This window comes from Pelophylax lessonae (genome assembly GCF_965119305.1).
Source record: "Pelophylax lessonae genome assembly, chromosome: 11".
Classification (NCBI taxonomy): Eukaryota; Metazoa; Chordata; class Amphibia; order Anura; family Ranidae; genus Pelophylax; species Pelophylax lessonae.
Genome location: NC_138778.1, coordinates 192,604,457 through 192,629,418, shown reverse-complemented (window position 1 = coordinate 192,629,418; position 24,962 = coordinate 192,604,457). Strand labels below are relative to the sequence as shown.

Sequence of the window (24,962 nt, the reverse complement as noted above, 5' to 3'; positions counted from 1 at the left end):
TAAAGCAGTCAGTCCAGGTGGATCACAGCAATCATGTCCAGGGACGGACTAGGAGAGCAAACCAAGCAATGTGAATCAGTGTATAACTCAGGAAAAGATCTACTACCATGCCCCAGTTCAAGAAAAACAAATGGCTGGGTGTATTCCTGGACTTAGTCCAGGATGACCTGAGCCGGATGGAAGGCACCCCTGATAACCTTACCTATGGTGACCATTTAGCTCTAAGAAAATGGAAAGAGGTTAAGAAAGTGGTAATTAAAAAAAAAAGAGTGACAAAAGGGGGGAATGGGGTTCTACTATCGGAAGAACGTTATAAGAATGAAGTACGCAGACTCCTTGCAGAGAAGTCGACCTATAGACTTGTTAGACTTAAATCCATTTTCCCAACTATTTGCCTCCGTTAATGAGAAACTCTGGCCCTTGAGGCCGATCTCATTCCCAATAAAGGGTTACAGCATGCTGGAATACAATGCCCCCAAGTTTTAGATCATTTAAAAGATACATAAAAATTAAAAAAGAAAAACCAAAGCGGCCAATTATTTCAGCAGTCAAAGGACTGCAGGAAAGAGTGGGTTAATATATTGACTCCCTAATTAAGGAGTTAATGTGAGGCTTGCCCTCCTACGCAAGAGACACAGGTGATGTTCTAGGGAAAATTGTAGGGATTGGGATTCCTGAGGTGGCACGCTCCTGCTTGGTATAGACGTAGAATCACTTTACACGTCTTTACCACAAGTAGGGCATTACAGCGTTTTTTCTCTCTACCTTGACTACCTTCCCAGATATGGGGGGGGGGGGGGGGGGGGGGCAAAAATGGTTCATTTCGAACTCCTGGATTTTGCATTAAATAATAAATTTTCTTCAGTTACCAACAAATAATAGTCACCTTTAATTAATTATTGCACTGCGACAATTTCTTGGCTCTGGTATGGGTGAATGACAGCGGTATGCATGCGACAGTTGACCGTGCCCATGTGTTTTTAAAGTGACGTTGTCAATCCTTTTTAATTGGTGTTTGGAGGATTTAAGGCCTCAGGCCAAGATTTTTTCATTTTTTGTGACTTCAATATAGCTAATGCGACTGGTTATACCGCGGTTAGTCCTCGTTTGTAACTACTTTTGGGTGGCCGGCCACTGACCTGATTTTTATTTTTTTTTGCAACGAAATGTCTTATAAGTAAAGCTCTGGTCTAGGGCAACCCATATAGGCCTAATGAGCTTGAGCTGCGTAACCACATTCCTACTAAAGCTCTGGGCAACCCAGATACTCAATGGCTCACTGAAGCTAAGACAAGCACATAAAGACAACGGGTAAAAAAAACACCCAGTATCAGCACAGCTAAATCAATTAAGGGAATGGCTACCAATACTGGACGTTCACAGTGGGGCTAGAGGTAATGCAGCAGCATGGTTTGGAGTGCACACAAACCCCAATCCCACAATGGGAGGGAAAGATTACCAAAAGTATCTGAAATATTTAAATAACTCTCAAATCCTCCTAAGACTGTCATAATCCAAAAGGATACAGCTAAACGCCTGTGTGAGAAGTGTGCGATGGTAATGAGGGACCCGCACACTGTGCATCAATATCACCACTAAATACTCAAATACAGTTCAGTTATAGGAACAGAAGGCATGTCAAATTAACTGGAGGGAAAGGCAATGAGAAGCATGCCAGTTCAGCAGAAACACATACGGCCCATAGGATCTCTCTCAACCTTCAAGAAACATAGTAAGACACTTGCAAAAAAATCTCACTATGGGTGGCGGTATTGTTTCAAACCTGATGGTTGTAGGTCTGGTTGTTCCAAACCTACTGCTTAAAGCAGTAGCAGTGTTTCTCAAACCTTTCTCAGTCGGGGCAACCATTAAAAGTATTTTCAGTCTTGAGGCACCCCTGTCCAAAGTTCAGTTCACGTAACTGTATGTCGCGGAAGACGCAAAAAAAAAAAAAAAATTGGGCTCGTTCATAACACACAGACAAATGCTTTGCTCTTTGGTGGTGCCAATAATTCCTAATGGTACCCCACACATTGGAAAACATGGGGTGCTTGTGGTGCGGTGTAATTAAAAAAAAAAAAAGGGTCAGGGACTTCTTTCTATGCATTTCTGCGGGTAGGGAAGCTTATTGAAATGTATGGGCTGCCGTAAACGCAGCCACATAGATCAAGGGCTTGTTCACATGTCAGGTTGGAGGGATAGTAAAACTACACGGGGGTGGTAAAAACAGTTAACCAACTTCTCCCCCTTTAGCTGCAGAGGCAGCAGCTGGGGGTGTACACATGCTGTGGCTCGAGGTATACCCAGGGTGAATGAGGCTGCACTGCAACTACCCCATAACTGTGTGCATTGCAAATTTGGGTGTAGTGATCCTGCATTTACAGGCTTAAACAACTGGTGAGGAGGCAACATATTGCCTCTTTCCTGCCTGCCAAATGCCTCTGAAAAGCAATCTGAGCATGGATTGCTTTTCAGAGGAGCAGCAATCCTTGCTGCCATCACAAACAAGCCTTAAAAAAGCATTTCTGATGGTATAGGGGGGTAAGGATTAAAAGTAACATACATACACACACGGACATGAACAGACACACACGTACAGTATATATGCACACATACAGACACAGACAGACATGTGTACACACACACACACACGGACACATGCACATATACAGACACACGTGCGCATACATATAAATATACACACACACACACACACACACACGTATAAAGCCCTTTTAAAAAGTTCTGGCACAGTACCCTTTTCTCATTCGTCCAGGTACTGCACTGTAGGGGGAAGAAGAGAGCACAGCACACTCCTCCTCCCTTTACTTTCACTCGCAGTGCCGATGTACAGTTCGGTAGGGGATCGGGAGATCGGGCTCCTCTTACAGCCCTTCCCCTCCCATAATTCAGCGGCACACCTCAGGACCTCTGGCGGCACACTGGTTGAGAAAGGCTGGATTAAAGTACTCAAAAGCACAGAACTGCTGAAATCCACAAGAGCGCTAAAGTCTCACTGTCCTTCTGTGTACCCTGTTCAGGTGGAACACTGGGAGTGTCAACTGATGGCAGACGTACGTCTCCATGTCAACGCGTTTCACCGGAAACACAGCTTCGTCAGGAGGCAAGGCCTCTTAGCTGGGACGTGCTTAAATGCACCATTTGACCCAGCCCATAATATTTCTTAAAGGTGCATAAACAATTAAGGTACTGGTCATTTAACCATCCATAAATTAAAGGCATTCAGACATGCTTTGATGATATACATATATACACACACACACACCTGTCTATCGTAGACTAAAGGACCAAAAAAGAAAAAGACAAGACATCCACATAAAGAGCGGCTCACAAAAGACCTAATCCACTACATACAACGCTGTGTTCCTTAGGGACAACTGTAATCAGCATGTAGATTCTAAAAAAAAAAAAAAAATAGGATTTTTGACTTACCATAAAATCCATTTCACTGATGTTCATTGATGGACAGCTCCTGATGTTCATAACCATTGGGTTATACTGCCCGCTACAGGAGAAAGACACTAGGCAAAAAAAAAAGTCTGGCCAGGAATATGGGTCCCAGGAGGTATACCCCCTTTCTCTGCTATAGATACTCAGTTTTGCTATAGGTATTCAGTTTTGTTACAAGTAGTGTCAGAAGAATTACAACACCACAGACGGGTGGGTGCTGTGTCCGTCAAACATCAGAGAAATGGTTTTACAGTAAGTCAAAAATACGCTCCAAAAAATACGCTCCAAAAAAGTACAAGAGCTTCTTTGGAGCGTATTGCGTCCCGCGATTTTGTTTGCGCGATGTTGCCGCGATTCGGCGGGCGTAAATCGCGGCAACATCGCTCGGCGTTTGGGGGGCTATTGCAAATCAACGGGCAACGCTAGGCGTCCCGCGATTTGCAATAAATCTCCGAATCGCGGGCGGAACCGCGGCGGTTCTGCCCGCGATCATACGCTGACATGTGAATGCAGCCTAAAAGACTCCGTAGCTGCCAGGTACACCCTAACTGCCCGGATCACATCCAAGGCATGCAAGGCAATTTCCTTCGGATCATAATCATTGAAGAGACGAGATCCCAGCACCAGCTTCGGTGTAAAAATGTAGCACACCACACCACAGTGCCAGCCATAGCTCCTTACCAGAGCCAAAGAGGATAATGGGCATATAGGAAATGCATCATGATCGGCATCAATGATCAGACTCATGTCAACCACTTGCACTGAGCAGGACTCATCCCGCATAAAACCTTCATACAGACCCTACTGTTGCGCTGAATAGGTCGTTGTGTAACCTCACACACTGGGGTGATGACATCAGGAAGAAATGACAAAGCAGCACATAGTGAAGGTCCGTAAAAATAGCACAAAAAGTTTATTAAACTGGTACTTACAAAGATGAATCAAATAAAAGCTTCAAAGTATACATGAAGGGTTGCCGGGGCTCATAGCGTACTTGTGTCTCCGCGTCCCATCTGATGCGTTTCATCCAATCTGATCTGGGAACCAGAGAAGTCTCCCCCCCCCCCCCACCCCTGATAAGAGTAAGAGCGCACCTTCCTGCTGAAGGGGCATTGTCCATGGGTCTGGAGAAGCCCACACTTGACTTGCCAGACCAAGTTCACTTGGATCCTCCAGAGGAAGCCCCGAAGGGCTCGGATCCCTTGTCAGTCAACCCTGAGGGACGCAACAACTTCCTATGAGCCGAGAAGGGCCAACGTCTATGAGGGTCCTTGCCCTCAGTAGCCTGCGGAAGGAAGGTACTCTTCCCCACCTTTAATGTCATCCAGGGTAGCACAAAACGGGTGATCTCCTCGAAAGAAAGGATCAGTCAAGGCCTTGTTAGAAGTCTGGCTCGCCGATCAGCATTTGAGCCAAAAGACACACTGAAGGACCACTGCTGAAACAGAGCTGAGCCGCATCCAAAGAGGCATCGTAGATAAAACTGCAGCCCCTGGACCAGCTGGTCCGCCAGCTCAGCAAAGGGAGGAGGGAGCTACCCTCCCCCCCCCCCCCCTCCAGGTCACAGCATAAAAACTTAGCCCACGCGGTCAGAGTCTGCGACACAAGGGTAATGACGAATATTGGCCTCGGTGCAAAACCAGCCAGGGTGTACAAATTGGGGGCCACAGCCCCCGCCTTCCTGTCAACCAGGTCCTTTAAGGCCGGGGACCCTTCAACCGGAATCATGATTGCCTTGTTTAATCTGTAAACCGGAGGGTCCACCACTGGTGGAACAGTCCACTTCTTAAGGGACTTCTCATAAGGGTATCACCTAGCAACTCACTTAAGGACCCCAAGGGGACACTTTGGTTGTTCCCACTCTTCAGTGACATTTCTGTCAAAATAGGAGGGGAAAGGGAACACCTTTGCCGCTCTGGATGGCTTGCAAGTGCCAAAAGGGAACCTGCGCCTCCGTCGCAGCCTTCAACTTAAAAGTCTCAAGCCCAGATATAATCAGTGCGTTCAGCAGCGCCTTTTCCTGCGTGGTTTCAGAAGCGCAGGAATCATCCTTACTGAGGATTCAGGGCGCATGGTCAAAGACCCAGCAGGGTGACCCACGTTCACGGCAGCCAAATAAGATTCAGGATCTGAGGAGACAGACGAGGCAGGGGAAAGCGATGGGTGCTTCTTTGCCAGCCCGTTGCCCAAAATTTATTAGGGTACAGCGTCGCACGACCGCGCAAATGTCAGTTAAAGAACGCAGTGCCGATCGCAAAGAACGCAGTGCCGATCGCAAAAAACGGCCTGGTCATTCAGCGGGCAAATCCTTCCGGTCCAGAAGTGGTTAATAGAAATTAAATAATTTCTTCCCAGTTAAAACTATAGAAATAAAACAAGAAAGTGCCCCAAAACAAAATACAGGAAGAGGAATTTGCACCCACATCCATATTCAAAAAAGTTAACAATCTCAGCTGTGATAAACAGCCAATCATGAGGGAAGCAGAAAACAGTAGGAATAAATGCAGCCAACGAGCGCACAGATTAAGTCACCCAGCCAATCGTGGAAACCTAGAAGGCTTGGCTATCCAGATTCCTGTGTTGGCAGCGCAGGCCGCAACAGCCAATAAGTAAAGGGAGACAATGAGCAGCAGCCAATCAGCTCAGCGCTATCAGTAAACCGCTGCAAAGTTCGGTCCCCCCCCCCCCTCGTTCCCGGGTACCTGAAGTAGTAGACATGGCTCAGCCCGAGCTGCCTAATGACCTCCTCCTTCTTCCAGCCCGGTGGCAGAGCCGGGCACTCCATCCTCCGCTTCTCCATCCAGCAGCGCTCACTGTCCTCCTACACCAGCATGTCCCACTCCTGCCGCCTCTCACACAGTCACAGCACCACCTAGCAACGCCGTACCCCTCCGCACCCCGAGCTCCCAGCGGAGGGATACGCGCTCATATACACAGCCAGGGATAGCCGGTGATGCGGCCAGCCAGGGGGCATGTGACGTCACGTGTTGACGCGTCAACGCCTTTCACGCACGTCGACGATTTTTAGTAGTCGACGCGTCGTGGCAGCCCTAGCCACCTAGAGGGCTCCACTGACATTGCTGCCGCTATTTTCAATGGCAAACCACTGCAAAATGGCAACCTGACTACACAAACATGGCAGCGGTGCATTAAATTAAAGCACACAGGCTACAAGAATATGGCAGCCACGCGCAGGACCACAAGGCTTCCAGGAGGGATCTCTAGGCCACAAGGAGAGGCTAGGTCGCGGCTATTTTGCGGCCGACCAAGCGCGGAGTTGAGGCCTGAGCGCGCTAACTAGCCAGACTGGGGTGAACACTGAATCTAGATTATCCAGCCTGTCGCCCAGTCCAGCAGTTAATTGTAGATCTCACAGGAAAAAACCAGGAGAAAAATTCTATCTAAAAGATCCCAGCAAGGAACTGGATCCTTACTCCTGACTAGGCAGTAAAAAAAAAAAAAAACTGAGTACCTATAGCAAAGAGGGAGTATACCCCCTGGGACTGCCTATAGGCGTAGCCAGACTTTTTTGCCTAGTGTCCTACTTCTGTAGGTGGCAGTATACCCTAATGATTATAAAGATTAGAAGCTGTGTCCGTCAATGAACGAAAGAGAAATTTCTCTTTTTTAAGAAGGACACTGTTAAAATCACCCCACTGCATAATGCATAAATCCCCTTAACGTTGAGGTCATCAAATGCTGTGTTAGGGGGGCTCTCAGGTTCTTTATGCTTAATATCCCTGAGGTGGCATGATGCACAGCTGGCATTTAGTCTTGCCTATATACAGTTTCTTTCAAAGGCTCTTGATAGATATATATTTCCACATAGGTGAATTTCACCTTAGTGCGTTCAACATATTTACAAAAATTTGGCAATGGCCACAATGAACCATCCCCGCCGTTCTTGAGAAAGAAGTCAACCAGGTTTCATTAGATGACTGAAAATATTCTGATACAACTTGGAGAGGAGGGTTTACTTCTTTAACCATATAGTATAAGGTTCTGGTGATTTTACTGAAGAGCATCGCATACTAGCTCATTATGAAATACCTACCCAAGAACGAAGCCCCGAGGCGCCGACCGCTCACCTCTCTCGTAGGTGACATTTTCTGTCACCCTTCTTCCGGGTTTGCGGCATCCGGCCATCTGATTGGCTGGACCCGCGATTACGTCACTCCCGCACATGGGCGCGGGAGCCGACGGTCACGGCACGGGGCTCTGAAGGAATGGCACAGCGGCCGTTCCTTCAGAGCGCATGCGCCAGTGATGTCACTGGCTGCATTTAAGGTAAATATCTCCTAAACTGTACATGTTTAGGAGATGTTTACAGTACCTATAGGCAAGCCTCATCATAGGCTTACCTAAAGGTACAACTTGGAGAGGAGGGTTTACTTCTTCTTTAACCATATAGTATAAGGTTCTGGTGATTTTACTGAAGAGGGTTCCCGAAATGGCTGTCTGCTGATGTGGGATGCGGACAGGTATGCGCCTACAAGTTTTTCTGTCCCACTTCTGTGATCCTGGCCCCTCCCTTCTGTTCATTGCCCCCACAGCAAGCAGCTTGCTATGGGGGCACCCGAGCTGAGTCACAGCTCCCTGTATTCATTCAGACACAGAGCCCCGACCCGGCCTGGCCCCCTCTCTCCCCTGAATGGGTAGCTGATTTTGATTGAAAGCAGTTGGAGCCAATGGCACCACTGGTGTGTCTCAGCCAATCAGGAAGGAGTCTCTCGGACGGCTGAGACACTCGTGGACATCGCTAGACAGGGAGGGACCTCAGGTAAGTATTAGAGGGGCTGCTTTTTATCTTAATACATTAAGATAAAAAACTATCTGCCTTTACAACTCCTTTAAAGTCAGGAGCTTTTGGTCACAAATCAAGGATCTAATTAACTGACAGTCTGGGACCTGGAAGACGACCCCCACTAAATACTTGCTGCATCTTTCCCACCTGCCCAGACACAGATACAAGAAAACAAAGCTGATGCATCTTGTAAATGCGGCTAAGGCATCCATCCAACCCTCGGGAAACAGGACTCCCCTCCAAATGTGGCTCTCTAAAAAGGTTACCAAGACACATCACATGGTAAACATTACTGCCACACTGAAAGGGAAAGAAGAAAAGGTTTCGGTGCATATGGTTCCAATGGACAATGTTCTCCTGCTTTCGGGACTATGAAAATACTGACCACTAATGACAATTAATGCCTTTAGGCTTGGTCTGTCTTGTGGCAGTGGGGAGTAGGGAATCTACTGATTATCGGCAAAGCTGATATATCAAGGGCCGATATGCACTTTCCCCAATATATCGGAATCGGCCCTGGAGGTTAACGATATTGCCGATATTTCGGGAAAGTGCTTGTACCGGAGTGATGCCTGCAGCTAGAAGCATCACCCCGGTACCGGCATCCATAGCCGACGCTCGGCTGTTATTACAGGGAACAGGAGGGGTCTCTCCCATGCCACCAGCCTGCACTGCCACCCTAGAAAAGACGCATTCAGCTCTGATCGGGTCTCCATGTAAGGTTCCTAAGAGCACAGTGGCCTCCATAATCCTCAAATGGAAGACGTTTGGGACGACCAGAACCCTTCCTAGAGCTGGCCGTCCGGCCAAACTGAGCTATCGGGGGAGAAGAGCCTTGGTGAGAGAGGTAAAGAAGAACCCAAAGATCACTGTGGCTGAGCTCCAGAGATGCAGTCAGGAGATGGGAGAAAGTTGTAGAAAGTCAACCATCACTGCAGCCCTCCACCAGTCAGGGCTTTATGGCAGAGTGGCCCGACGGAAGCCTCTCCTCAGTGTAAGACACATGAAAGCCCGCATGGAGTTTGCTAAAAAACACCTGAAGGACTCCAAGATGGTGAGAAATAAGATTCTCTGGTCTGATGAGACCAAAATAGAACTTTTTGGCTTTAATTCTAAGCGGTATGTGTGGAGAAAACCAGGCACTGCTCATCACCTGTCCAATACAGTCCCAACAGTGAAGCATGGTGGTGGCAGCATCATGCTGTGGGGGTGTTTTTCAGCTGCAGGGACAGGACGACTGGTTGCAATCGAGGGAAAGATGAATGTGGCCAAGTACAGGGATATCCTGGACAAAAACCTTCTCCAGAGTGCTCTGGACCTCGGGCCGAAGGTTTACCTTCCAACAAGACAATGACCCTAAGCACACAGCTAAAATAACGAAGGAGTGGCTTCACAACAACTCCGTGACTGTTCTTGAATGGCCCAGCCAGAGCCCTGACTTAAACCCAATTGAGCATCTCGGGAGAGACCTAAAAATGGCTGTCCACCAACTTTTACCGTCCAACCTGACAGAACTGGAAAGGATCTGCAAGGAGGAATGGCAGAGGATCCCCAAATCCAGGTGTGAAAGACTTGTTGCATCTTTCCCAAAAAGACTCCTGGCTGTATTAGATCAAAAGGGGGCTTCTACTAAATACTGAGCAAAGGGTCTGAATACTTAGGACCATGTGATATTTCAGTTTTTCTTTTTTAATAAATCTGCAACAATGTCAACAATTCTGTGTTTTTCTGTCAGTATGGGGTGCTATGTGTACATTCATGAGGAAGAAGAATGAACTTAAATGATTTTAGCAAATGGCTGCAATATAACAAAGAGTGAAAAATTTAAGGGAGTCTGAATACTTTCCGTACCCACTGTATGTGGTCTTAATTAAAAGAGAAATATGGCTTTTTTAAAAAAAAAAAAAAAATCATACTTAACTAGGTGGATGCAGAATCTGTCTGATACTGCATCTGTCCCCTGCCGGCTCTAAGGCTGAGAACTCAACGATCAAAAAATTGGATTGCTCGATTCTCACAGCTCCTTGAGCAGAGAGCTGGTGACTTTCAGTCACCAGCTCTCTGCTCTGCCCTCCACCCCCAGCGCTGGGCTGTGGAGGGGGTGGGAGCAGCTCGCTCAGGCTCTCAGCTGCCAGGGCTGTGGGTGGATCCTGACCATATTGTTGAGATCTTGCCCCTGGCTAGCTCTGTGACATCGGCTGACAGCAGCCTTCAGCCCGCTGTCTGCTGAAAATGGGTTACAGGAGTACAGAATGAATTGCACTCCTGTGATCCACAGGAGAAGTATAGCCAAATGAGATTTAGCTGTACTTCTCTTTTAAAGTGGAAGTAAAGGCAAAACCTAACTGTAAACCTACTCCCACTCCCATTCTAAGCCTTAGCTATCTAGCCCTGTAAAGAAAAGATCTATATACCTACCTATTCTGAAGGTGCTTTGGGCCAGTGTCTAGTTGAGCTGTCAGCAGTAGCTTTAGTGTATAGGATAGGCAGCTGACAAACGGGAGCCCCATAGTAGGTCTATGGGTGACGTCACTTTTCAGTTGTTGTCGGCTTTCTCCTGCACATAAAAGGTGCCACTGGAGACCGGACAGGAGCAGCTTCGGAATAGGCAAGTATAGCGATCCATTCTTAACAGGATTGGATAGATTAGGCTTAAAATGAGGATGGGAGTAGGTTTAGAGTTAGTTAGGTTTTGCCTTTACTTCCACTTTAGTGATAGAACTGTGAGGAAGCCACACCACCCAACTGACCTATTTGTAACTATTGTGATGATATACCATTGGGAAAATAGGTCTGTGGAATGTAATATACACCCTGTGTCATAATCACATACTTGCTTTACGGTCAGTACTCATGTAATTTGTTGTTAACATGTACTTGCCTGCTTTGTCCAATTAAAAAAAAAAAAAAAAATGTAATTCTGTTACGGCGAAAAAGCAGGATAATGTAAAAACAGACTGATGAAATTACCAAACATCCAAGCAAAGCGCAAACCAGCAAAAAGGTAACAAATTTGCCAATCCTAAAATTTGGTCCTGCAATCACTGCAAGTCAGTAAATCCACCGAATTTATTTTAAAAATGTCTGGGCAAAATAATAAAAACATTCTGTAAATCTCTGCAATACACGCACATTTAAACTTCCCCAGCTTGTGTCTCTTAAAGAAGTAAAAAAAAAACACAACAGTACAAAAAAATACCAAAAAGATCTACCAGAAACTGGAATCTCAAGCAGCGTTGTCAGCCCTGATCTCCCACGCGCTGGACTACAGAACACCTCTCCTGTTCCCCATCACCATGACATAAGAGGAGAGGAGTTCTTTAGTTCAGCAGCAGACTGATCACACTGCTTAAGATACCAGGGCAGCACAGGGATATTAGCTCAAACAGCAAAGTAAAAGCACAAGAGAGAAAATTGGGAACTGTGGATGCATTACAGAGATGTACGGATTGGTTTATTTTTTTTTTTCCCCAGGCACACACTAAGAGGCTAGCCATACACACGTGGAATTTTTTTCTTCGGCCCACAGACTAAATGAGAAAAATCAAATGGATTAAAATGGTAACCAGCATGGATGGAGGAACCTTTTCTGACAGCTATTTTGTTCAAGCAGCCACACCACCCTCAGGTGCCTGCTGATAGGGTGCAGTCACTGTTTGGCTGACAATTACCACCGGACTCCATCGATTTTTCAATGAATGTTTGGTGAGCCAGGTGGACACTCACGGCTGAAACGTCAGTTTCAGCTGAAGTTGGATGAAATTAAAGCCAGATATGACAAGCTCAACATGAGTTCTTAATACCCTAATGCAGCCAGACTGCACATAGCTCCTCACATGTTCGGGAGTACTTTCAGAGCTCTGTACTACGCAGCTTCAACTTTATTTTTTACATTAGCAATCAGATTCAAACTTCCTTGCCAGGCATGAACCCAATGGGCGGCAGTCAGACATTCCTCCAGCACTGGTAAGAAAAGGAAATCCTAGATTTGCAGACTCCATTCCTTACAACACCCTGATCAATTTTGTAGCCCCGCTTTTCCCTCCATTATATATCATGGTAACACAGGGAAGAAAAAGGGAGGGAACGGTGCATAAATATATCTAGTACAAATCTGCTCAGCTGCACCATCTTAAGGGGGAGGAGTGCTTTTTTCTTTTTAATCATCGAACCGTGTATGACCGTAAAAAAAAAAAAGTAGGAGGTACACAGCAAAAAAACAAAAAACAATCACATGATCATAAATGCGCATGACAACTGAGGGCAGCATGACCAACACCCATAATATACTTTTAGACAGAAACAGGAGCAGGTTGTTAAAAAAAAAAAAAGAAGGAAGAAGTGCATTGGTTTATGAACTTACTCAGCATTAAATCCATTCACATGAAGGATTCTCATTTGCTTCACGATTGTGCTTTTCCCAGATTCTCCAGCACCTGAAACATAAGAACAAAAAAAATATTAGCAGGGTTAGAAATAAGAAACAATCACAGCACACACAAAACGTAGCAATTGTGAGACAGATATTTAGACCCCGTTCACACTGGGGCAATCCGACTTGCCCCAGTGTGAAGGTCGCCTGACAGGTCGCCCCAGTGTGAACGGGGTCTTAGAGGTCAGAAAAATCAAATCAAGCATCTAATAAAGGTCCATTTCAGGACACACACAGAAGAGGATAACAAAAAGTTTAAACAGGCTCATGATCAGAGGGAGCTACAAACATACATGCAGGGCAGAACAGTCTAATCAACCCAGGAATTAAGGGAAAGTTAAGAAGAAAAGTGCTGCTACAAATACCAATGGAAAAGGTTCAAAAAAAGGTAAGACTGGCAATCTGACCTCCAGGATTTGAGCATTCCCTTTAAGAGCCATTTACACCTGAGCATATCGTCTTTCAGGAGTTTTTTTTTTCCCCCTGGTCTTTTTTCAGATTTTTGGAAGCAGGCATTGACATCTACCAAAAAAGAAGCTCATGTACTTTTCTGAGGCTTCAGGCGAAAAACCGCTCAGATGTGAACAGGGGCCATTGAAATGAATGGGATTTTGCTTGTTGGGCAATTTTCACAATAGCTCTGGTTAAGCAGCTCATCCCAAACCGTCTAAGAGCGCCAAACGACCAAGTAAAAAAAAAGTGTGTAACCACGACCCCTGGAAGGTTTTAGGATCGGTTCACATTAGTGCGATCACAGAGATTGCATGTAATTCGGAGCGCAATTCAGTTTGTATGGCTGAATTCGCACCGCAATCGCACTAAACAAGCACATGACCCTTTTTTTTTAACCGCAGCAGAATCGGATCGCATGGTGGTTCACAGTAGTGCGATCAGATTCTGTGCGAACTTGCAGATCGCACTGCGATATGCGATCTCAACTGGGGGTGTCGTTAACTTTTAAATTTACAACCCCCTGCTTATCGCATATGGCAGTGTGAACTGCCAGGGGTGCGGAAGCGATGCAGGAACACGCTGCATATTCGCAGCGCTCCCACATCGCAGAAGTGTGAACCGGGACTTACCCCACCCCCCTTTCATGACCAAGGCATTTTTTGTTTTTTAGCACTGTGCTACTTTAACTAGCAAATGTGCAATCATGCAACACTGTATGCAAATTAAATTTACATCATTCCTCCCCCCTTCTACAAAAATAGAGCTTTTTGTTGGTATTTGATCAACCATTTTTTAACATTTTGAAATAAAAAATAAATATTTTTTCTACTTTGTTATAAAACCCAACCAATAAAACAGGATTTTGGTGACCTACCATAAAACCCATTTCTCTGAGTTCATTGACGGACATTGCGATCCATATTCAGAACCACAGGGTTATATCGCCCCCTACGATACTAGGCAGAAAAAACAACTTTGCTACGCCTATGGGGTGTCCTAGCTGGTATACATCTCCTTCTCTACTATAGGCCTTCAGTTTAGTAACAAGCAGTATCAAAAGTATCATAACTCCATAGAGGGGTGGGTGCTGTGTCAGTCAATGAACTCAGAGAAAATGGATTTTTACGGCAAGTAAAAAAAAATCCTATTTTCTTTCGTTCCACAGACACCTCGCTCCATATTCAGAGCCATAGGGGATGTCCCCAAGCAGTGCCAAAAAAAGTCAGACAAACAAGAAGCCAAACCAGGTATCAGGAGCTCAAAAAAAAAAAAAAAGAAAAAAAAAAAAAAAAAACAACCAACAACTGGAGCCCAACCTGAACAATAAACCCCCAAAGAGGGAACAGACTCTGTAGACAGCAGCCTGCAAAACCTTGCGGCCAAATGAAGCATCCACAGATGCCAAAACATCCACTTTGTAGAATTTTTGAAAGTGTGCACCGACGACCAAGTGGCTGCCTTGCAAAGCTGTGCCACTGACGCCTAATGACAGAAGGCCCAAGAAGCAATAAGCGCTTGAGTAGAGAGTGCGGTTACAGGGAAAGAAGGCACCCGACCCTTGAAAGAATAGGCCTGAGTCACCTCCTGTCTGATCTAGTCCTTCTTGGCCCATCCATAATCAAACAGTGAGTCTGACCACCGAAACGCTGCCAGATACAGCCGAATCGCCCCAACCCCATCCAGGGCATGCAACGCAAATTCCTTGAGATGAGTGGGCCCGGGACACAAAGAAGTCTGCATTCAAATGAAACTCAGAGACAATCTTCGGTATGAATGACGGGCGTGGACAAAGAACCACCTCATGTTTGTGGACCACCAGATAGGCGGTATGACAAAATGACGCCACCAGTCCCGACACCCTGCGAGCAGAGGTGATAGCCACCAAAAAAGCCACGTTCTGAGACAGCATAAGCAGGGGAATCTCCCAAATATTTTAAAAGGGAGGCTTAGGGAAAACTGGAGAGCAGCAAGTTCAAATCACACGGCGGTACAGGAGACCACACTGGCAGAGTCAGGTGTTAAACCCCTCGAATGAAAGTACGCACTAAAGAATGGGAGACCAAGGGTCGCTGAAAGAAGGCAGACACTCAGTCCCTTGATAGTACTCAAGGCCAACCTCTACGCAACACCTCGTTGAAGGAAGGTCAAATTCAGAGCCACTGAAAAGGAATGAGGGTGAACACCAATTGACTAGGGGTAGACTTCCTAGCCTTCGGCAGGGTCGGATTACCGACCCAGGCAAACCTATCCCTCAGTACCCAGCTTTCAACAGCCAGGTAATCAAAGCCAGCGATTGTAAAGCAGGATGGAAGATTGTCCCTTGGGGCAGCAGGTCCTCCTTGAGAGGCAACCAACTGCACTAGGTCAGCATATCAAGACTGGCTAAGCCAGTCCGGGGACACCAGAATGACTGGAATCCTTTCGGCCTCGATCCTGCGCAAAAGCCTTGGAAGAAGCTTGAGAGGAGGAAAGGCATAAATCAGACGTCTGTGGCATCCGCCAGAGGATCTCGTGATCTTGCCATAAACCTTGCTACTTTGTTGAGCCAAGATGCCAACAGGTCCACCTCGGACGTGCCCCACCGCAGACATATCAGATGAAAAACACGTTCAGAATGATGAAGGAACCACTACCTATGGTCCAACGCCTACCAACTGAGATAGTTTGCATGCCAATTTTTCCACACCTGAAATGTGCACAGCGGAGAGGGTCAGAACAAACTGTTCCGCTCACCAGAGAATGCGGGATACCTTCAGAGCAGTCACACGTTTTGTCTCGCCCTGGTGATTGACATAAGCCACCACTGTGGCACTGTTCGACTGGATCCGTACCTGGAGCCCCCGGAGCCGATCCATCCAGTGATCCAGGCAAAGCCTGATTGTCTTAAGTTCCAAGACATTGATCGGCAGTCTGAATTCTTCCAGCGTCCAACAGTCCTGAGCGGAACTCCAGAGACTTTGGACACTCGTCCCATTTTACCAGGATTTCCTTCTGAAGGGAACTCGTATGGAACTGTGCAAACAGAACTGCCTAAAAAAAGGTAGATACCATAAGGCTCAGCCCTCGCATGCAAGTTCGGGCTGAGAACCTCCTGTTGGACAGCAACAGATGAATCGCAGCACGTAACTTATGGAGTTTTTCCAGCGGAAGAAACACTCTGGCTAGAGTGGACTCCAGAACCAGACACAGGTAATCCAATTTCCTGGATGGGATCAGAGCAGATTTCTGGTAGTTCAGAATCCAAACAAACTCCTTTAAGGTCTGGATAGTGATCTCCAGGTCCGTCAATGCAGAGGAGGACTCCGCTCGCAAGACGAAATCGTTCAAGCAGCCCAGCACAGCAATCCCCCTGTTGATGTAGAAACGCCAGATCCGGGGCCAACACCTTTGTGAAGACCCAAGGAGTAGAGGCAAGACTAAAAAGGGTAATGCCACAAACTGGTAGTACTCCGCTGGTGTTGGGCACATATTGGATTGTGCAAGTAAGCATCTTTGATTTCAATAGAGGCTAAGAAATCCCCCTGATGCAGGGATGCCACCACCGTGTGGATGGACTCCATTCTGAATTTCTGTACCCACACAAAACTGTTCAGGGCCTTGAGGCCCAGAATCTGACAAACCTTGCACTCTTCCTTGGGGACTGTAAACCGGTTTAAATAAAAACCTTGAAATTGTTCCGATACTGAAACTGGGACAATCACTCCCTGAAGCAACAGATCCTGCATCAATCCAAAGAGAGCTTACAGCCGATGCAGGGACAGATGTATATTTGAGGGAAATAACCTTTCCGGGGGGACAAGAACGAAACTCTTGCATCCAGACAGAATTACCTTGTGGACCCATTTATCATTCACCAAGGAGGTCCACCAGCCCAGAACCAAAGGAAGACATCCCCCTACCCCAGGCATACGTGAGGGCACACCTTCATGCTGAAAGGGCCTTGTACGCTTGGTCTAGGGAAACCGGCTTGCCAGACCAGGGCCACTTGGAACCTCCCGAGGAGGGCTTGAAAGATTTTGAACCCTCATTAGTGGACACTGTTTTTTCTGCCTAGGGTCCTACTCCTGTAGGGGGTGATCTAACCCTATGGTTCTGAATATGGAACACTGTGTCCATCAATGAACGAAAGAGAGAAAGAAACATGTCTTCATAAATTTAGGCCAAACTATATTCTGCTACGTCTTTGGTAAAAAAAAAAAGAAAAAAAGAAAGGAAAAAAAAAAACAAAAAAAAAACAAACAGTGTGTATATTAATTGTTTTGCGCAAAAGTTATAGCGTCTACAAACTATGGTATATACTGGAATTTACACAGCTATAAATACTATACTGTAACGGCAGTTATCAGCAACTTCTAGTGTGATGGATAGGGTGGTGGGCAATCTGGTGCTAACGGGGCACTGTATCTGTAGTTACCACCAACTGGCAGTATATTTACTGTGAGCGATTGGCAGGTGGTTAATGATAAAAAGTGGTTAACATTTCCAGGGCTCTGGGGTGTAAAAAAATAAAATAATACACAACTGTAAATTTTAAGATGGAATATTTCCCAGGAATGGAACTTGATGTGAAAGTCATAGAACACCTTGATCCCGAGGAGCATACAAACAGACAGTTTTGCCAATCCTGCACAAACAGTGGCAGGGAATTTGCAGTTTAAGCATTTTTTGCACTTTTGCAGACAGCGGTACCGAAGCTTAGGTCATACAGTTATTCAGCAGGCATGTATCTATAGTGATTACACTACTTAATAGTTGATTAGTGAAGTTGATTAGTGAACTGCTGCAAGTTCAGGCACTCTTTGCTCTTGACATATACAGTGCTGTTCAAGGAAAGGTAGTACTGGTAAGACTCCAGGAAGGCGCACTGTTTTATAGGAATAATAATCAGGTGCTGATGTAAGCAAATCCAGCAACCAGAATACTAACCATTTATTACAAATAAAACTAATAATGCTAGACAAAGGGCTCCTGGAGTAACCTCTCTGAACTCTAAAGAAGCAAAGATAATTTCACATTTTGGTATGGATAAAGTACTTTGGTATGCAAGCATCTCTGTTCAATACAGGCACTGGCCCAACAACATGGCACTATGTACAGTACAGAAGACACGCTACAGGTCCAGTATGACAGGTTCTGAAAAACCATAAAACAAAAAGCACAACAAATTCAGCTTTATACTGCACCAGCATTGAGGCTGGACTCGCTAAGCACAATTATTAACTAGCCCTTGCCTCATATACCACAGCATCTACCATGTGGTCTTCAAAATCCACCTCTTATTGTGCGGTGTCCATGCACTATTACTGCCCATAGTAGCTCCCAACACATGAAAGACTTTTTGATGCATACTAGCTCATTATGTGTGTCTTTCAGGTGTTCGTTTTTTTTATTTATTTTTTTTAAATAAAATTCTGAGGTTTACAACCTCTTTAACAAGTTTTACTATGTGTGCTGTATTATTGAGCGATGAGCCGTTTTTTTCCCCTGCTGTTCATGGAGAAAAAAAAAAAAATTGACACATCGCTGTTGTCTGTAGAGAGCTCTGTGTTGATTATTAACAGAGGGGTCTCTTCTGTCATTCCCTTGGCCAATCAGCAGGTTCTGACCATAAATCATTGGCTGGGACTCGCTCATCTTGTACTTTAGCAAATTACAGCACAGCCGGGGCGGCAGGAGCGCGCCCCGTAACACAGCAGGGCCATCCTGCCACAGTATATCTATGGTAGGCAAGCGATTTAGCAGGTTTACTTACAATATATAAAATGGTTTCCCCCAAATGAAAACCACATGGACAGTTTAAATTTTTGTTCAACTGTGATTGAGCATAAATGAGGATTTGACCCAACTATTAGAAAATCAAACAATGTTCAGAAAACAGAAAATTCTAGTGTAGTGTACTAGTGTATGTATCAATCTCATAAAAATACAGATCAACGTGATTAATTAATCAATGATTAAGTTCACAGGACAAAGCATGTACTAAAGAGAAGACATTTGTACGTGGTTTATTTTATTTTAGCCGGTGCCGAACCATAAAACCAGATAATAAAAACGGTATAGGCTATTTTAAAGCTCTGCCGACTATACACAACGCTGTTATGTAGCATTCTTGAGAGCCAAACAAGGCCTCGGCTTTACTAACTAATGCCCCGTTTACACACGTACCGATTGTCGGCCGTAAATATTCGGCCGACGACCGATCGGCCGATTATAGGCTTGTTAGTATGATGCTTCCGACAGCGCATTTTCGGCCGAACAGAATCTGTCGTGCAGGCATTAAAATTTTTGTTGGCCAACACCAGAACGGCCGATTGTTCGCCAGTCTGTACAGATTTCGGCCGACAGACAGCAGATTAGCAAGACTGGGCATGCTCAGAAAAGAAAAAAAGACAAGGAAAGTGAACCATCACATGACATCACTTCTGCAGTCGGCTGTTGTTGGCCGAAAAAATGTGTGTGCAGTCTTTTGCATTTTTCAACAGACACGACAGCCCTGGACAAAAGACGGCCGATCGTTCGGCCGACGATCGGTATGTGTGTACGAGGCTTAAGTCATTTTGTTGCTGCCATCCAAACCTATTGCTGCATCTGAGAAATAGAGGAACGCAGAGACCACAAAAACCACCCGACAACTTTCCCCAATCCCTAAAATGTTTTTAGGTTTATTAAATGCAGAGCCATTTTTTAGAACAGATCTGAAAACTATACTACTATCAAAGTAGCAACCAGCACCACTTTCCCAAAAGATCTAACATTATTTAACCTGATATATGTAAAAGGCAGCTCTAACAATAGATAAATGTTTCAGGAGATTAAAAGAACAAAAAATGTTAAAGTGAGATCGCCATTTTTAAAGCACACAGCTCACTTTCAAATTAATGCTATGGGTTTGTGTACTAATTATCAGAAATATCTCAAAGTTTCTAAAAGAAGTGACTTTATTGGATCAAAGCCTCAAATAATAATAGAGTTTACCTGCCTCTGCAGGCCTATGAACTGCGCAGGCGAGTTTGTACACTCGCTATGTCTGCATTCACTTATATAGGTTGCCCAGGCGCATTGACAAAACAACGCCTCCTCGCCGTATGGGCCTCTGAGCTGATGTGAATAAAAACAAAAAAACACAGATTCCATTAAATCTATTGAAGCTTACCAATTACCAAAAAAAGATGTGCTGGCTGCATTAAAATGGGATTTTGACTTACCGTAAAACAGTGTTAATTTTGGCAGCAAATTTCAATTTAGTTTTAGTCTTGGGACTAAAACTAAAATGCCATTTTAGTCCTATTTTAGTCTTCTGCAAGTGTTTTTTTAGTCGTATTTAGTCGACTAAAACTCCAGTACATTTTAGTCATCTATAATCGAATGGGTGTAGTTCAATTGTAATTTGTAATGCATTATTTAAGCATTTCTCTACAATTTCCAAACTCATTATATACTACTGCTGGTCCTGGAGTGAAAAATCTATGTTATTATTTATGGTATTAAGCACCAGTGTTAATTTTGGCAGCAAATTTCGATTTAGTTTTAGTTATAGTCTTTTGACTAAAATGCCATTTTAGTTTTAGTCGTATTTTAGTCATCTGAATTGTTTTAGTCATATTTTAGTCGACTAAAATTGTGTTAATTTAGTCGACGAAAACGTTTTAGTCGGTTTTAGTCGACGAAATTAACACTGCCGTAAAATCCTTTTCTCTGATGTTCATTGACGGACACAGCTCCTGATTTAATTAACTGTTATACTGTCCCCTACAGGAGTAAGACACTAGGCAGAAAAAAAAGTCTGGCCAGGCATATGGGCAGTCCCAGGAGGTATACCCCCTTTCTCTGCTATATGTACTCAGTTTTGTTACAAGCAGTGTCAAAAGAATTACAACTCCACAGAGGGGTGGGTGCTGTGTCCATCAATAAACATCAGAGAAATGGATTTTAGGGTAAGTCAAAAATCCCATTTTCTCTTTCATTCGTTGGAAGGACACAGCTGCCGATCTTCTTAAACCATTGGGACATCCCAAAGCAGTGCTAAACATGAGGGGTGGGAACAGCGAAAAATAAACTCCCAAGGCTACTATAGCCAACCAGGTAAACAGCTTAACCAAAACAACTGGAGCTCACCTGAAAAACAACAATACACCCAAGAAGGCCAGATCTTCAAAACAGCAGTACCAAAAATAAATAAAAACAGTTTGCTGGGAACTTACAACCATATAATAGTCCAATCAAACTGGAAATGGTGCTTCCTGTCAGGTTTGACCGGGAGCTTTAGCAACTAGATTAAATACTGAAACAAAATGATCGGGGTTCCAAAAGATAGGGCCCCTAAAGAAAAGTTGCAAATAAAGCTCAACACCGGATTTAAAACTCTTTATTGAAAACTTAGGCTGGCAAAGCAAATCCAGCCACCAAAAAAAATGCAGCAGGCAAAAAAGAGGGGGGGGGGAAAGACCCCTTGTGACACTCAATGTAAACACAATTAAAACAGTCACACAAAACACCGCACATAAAAAGGGCCCCACTCATCCAAGCTTGCACACCATCAAAGACCTTCATCCCTTTAAACCTCAAGATAAAATGCAATGAGTGAAAAGTTATTGTCACAATTAGGTAGGGACCAGATAAACCTGGAATGAACCGATGAATTGAGGAAAAAAAAAACAGAAGCCTGCAAAACCTTGCGAACAAAAGGAAGCATCTGCAGATGCCAACACATCCACTTATAGAACTTTGTGAAAGTGTGCACCGATGACCAGATGGCAGCCTTGCAAACCTGCATCACTGATGCCTGATGACGGAAGGCCCAGGAGGCACTGAGGGGGTATCCTGATGGTCCCGCAGCGCTAAAAGTGGTAGATACCCTCCACAATAATGGCAGCATAGTTGAAATCAAAAATGAAACTGCCCACACAGCGCCACCCTTTCCAAGGGAGGTGCCAAGCTGGCCGCAGCCTAAATTAGTGTGAATGCCCAGCTGCTAGGAGCGAGCCTGAGTAAAGCTGACCACCCAGGGGCAGCGGAGGGGAGGGCGGATGCCCAAGCGGAGGGTAGTGGCTTCAGCCACCCTCACTGGGGCCACCTCACATAGCTACCGACCAGTAGGCAACAAAAGCATGGCCTAAATTTTGGGCCAGATCTGATCCAGTGAGGCGCAGCCCCACGGATGCCACACCATCCACTCCCCCCAGCTCAACAACTGCACCAGGGAGCCCAGAGGACATCCCTGCTCTAGTCACCACCTGGGTGACTGTCAGCCAGGAGGAATGCTGCGACTCAGGACGAGGCCAGGTAGTATGTGTCCTTGCGAGATGTTTAACTTGCAGGCCAGCCCCTGTCCAGTGGAACTATGTCGCGGCCGACCTAGCACGGAGCTGAGGCCTGCGCGCGCTGGCCAGACCGGGGGGCCCCTTTGGATCTAGATTATCCAGTCCATCTCCCAGTCCAGCAGTTGACAATATATTCTCACAGGAACAAAACAGACACAAGAAAAAATCTATTTAAAAAAGGAAAAAAAATTGCCAGGCACAGAGATCCCACCTAGGAACTAGGTCCTTACTCCTTACTGGTATGCACTCGTACTGTAATGACACTGGCAGGGAAGGGGTTAACACCAGGGGTAATCAAAGGGTTAAATGTGTACCTAGGGGGGTGAATCCGCCGGACCCGCTGATTAATTCCCCCTGTGGCCAATTGGCGCACACACACCCCCACTAGCTGTCTCATGAAGCGACGTACAGGTAAGTTGTTTCGCGGGACAGAGCCCACCTGCCACAGTAAAAACTACGGCGGCTGGCCGGCAAGTGGTTAAACGAGTCAATGTGAACACACACACACACACACACACACACACACACACACACACACACAAACTGATCCCAGGTTCCAAGCCTTTTTAAAGCTGTCCATAAATGGATCTTTTTTTTTTTTAGCCAGCCGGCTGATCAAAAAAGTAAAAAGTTTCCCCCATCCACACACATTCAAGGTGATGAAAGAATCCTCTATTGTATTCCGATAGCGGGGACTCCTCCACTGTCAGAATACACTGATCAATGCCGAAGCCGATTGGCTTCAATCAGTGATTGAATGAAAATATACCAACAGTGCCATTCTTGAAGGAGTCAATCATTAGATAGATTCCATTTCCCGAACATGAACAGCCATAAATGTTCCCTGCTGAACCAGCCAAGTTTAAAATCAGTCTATAGCCAGCCTAAAGCTGAACTTCAACTTTCTATTCACTAGAACTGAAAAGGAATGATAAATCCCAACATAGATCATACCTCTGTATCATGTTGCTCAGTTGTCTGCATATCCCCTGATATTCTGGGCTTAGTTGTGGCTTTGCTTTATGTGGCACTCTGCATATCCTACTGATAGACTCTATCCCTTCCACAGCCACTTCCTGCAGAAGCTAGAGCCTATAACACACTCCTCTGTAGTCTTTCAGACTCTGCAAACGATGCAACTTCCTTAACATCCCAATTAGCATTTAATCACACCCAGTCACACCTACAGGAAGAGTCCAAACCTCCCAAGTTCCATCCCACAGAACAAAGTATAATTCAAGATGGAAACCCCTTCATGCACAGCCTGTTCTGACAGCTAGCTTCCTTTTTATGAAACACCATAATAACCTCCCATAGCCCTTCCTCTGTAGTCTTGCAGTAACCAACTATTCTTTAGCATGCTGCAAGACAGGAATGCTACAGGAGGAGGTATGACACATTTACAACTTTCACCACCCACAGTAACCTTAAGACCCACCCACATCAACTCCCATAGCCGCCTTGAAAATACAGAGGCTCAAAGGATCATGGGACATTTAGTATCAGGACTGGAAAAATAGGATTTTTGAATTACAGTAAAATCCATTTCTCTGATGGTCATTGACGGACACAGCTCTTCATTTCCATGACTGTAGAGTTATACTACCCCCTACAGCAGTAGCACACTAGGCAGAAAAATAATCTGGCTACATCTATGGGCAGTCCCAGGGAGTATACTCCCACTTTCTGCTATAGGTACTCAGTTTAGTTACAAGCAGTGTCAGAAGATTTACAACTCCACAGAGAGGTGGGTGCTGTGTCAATGAACATCAGAGAAATGGATTTTACGGTAGGTCAAAAAGCCAATTTTCTCTTTCGTTCATTGACGGACACCGCTTCTAATCTTCATAACCATTGGGACGTCCCAAAGCAGGTAACTTGGAGCACTAAGCACCCGAGTAGAGTGGGCCTTGACAGGGAAAGGAGGAATCTGGCCCCTGATGGAATAGGCCTGAATAACCATCTGTCTGATCCATCTGGAAATGGACAGCCCTTTCCGAGGCCCATCAAATAGTGAGTCTGACTTCCTAGAAAGACTCCTTAGCTGCCAAGTACACCCTAACTGCCCAGACCACATTCAAGACATGCAAGGCAATTTCCTTTGGACTGTTTGGCCTGGGACACAGGAAAGGCAACACAATGTCTTCATTCAAATGAAAAATCAGAGACAACTTTTGGGAGGGATGACGGACAGGGGCAAAGAACCACCTGGTAAGGTGAACGACAGGATAACGCCACCAGTTCCAACACCCTGCACGCAGAGGTAATGGCTACCTTCTGAGACAACGTAAGCAAGGGAATCTCCCAAAGATTCTTTAAAGGAGGCTTCTGGAGGCCTGAAAGCACCAAATTGGGGTCCCAAGGCGGCAACGGAGACTGCACGGGAGGAGCCAAATGTCAGACACCCTGAAGAAAAGGTACGCACCAGGGAGTGTGTTGCCAAAGATCGTTGGAAGAAGATCGCCAAAGCCGACACCTGGCC

At 45.4% G+C, this 24,962-nt stretch overlaps 1 protein-coding gene across 2 annotated transcripts in view; it reads right to left on the bottom strand.

Moving 5' to 3' along the window:
* GNAS (GNAS complex locus) overlaps positions 1-24,962 on the bottom strand; it is a 385,873-nt gene that overhangs the window by 140,471 nt on the left and 220,440 nt on the right. For both annotated transcript variants that reach the window (XM_082271589.1, XM_082271590.1), the window contains exon 2: positions 12,639-12,711. In XM_082271589.1, the coding sequence (XP_082127715.1) occupies positions 12,639-12,711 (73 nt within the window). The remainder of the gene's footprint in view (positions 1-12,638; positions 12,712-24,962) is intronic.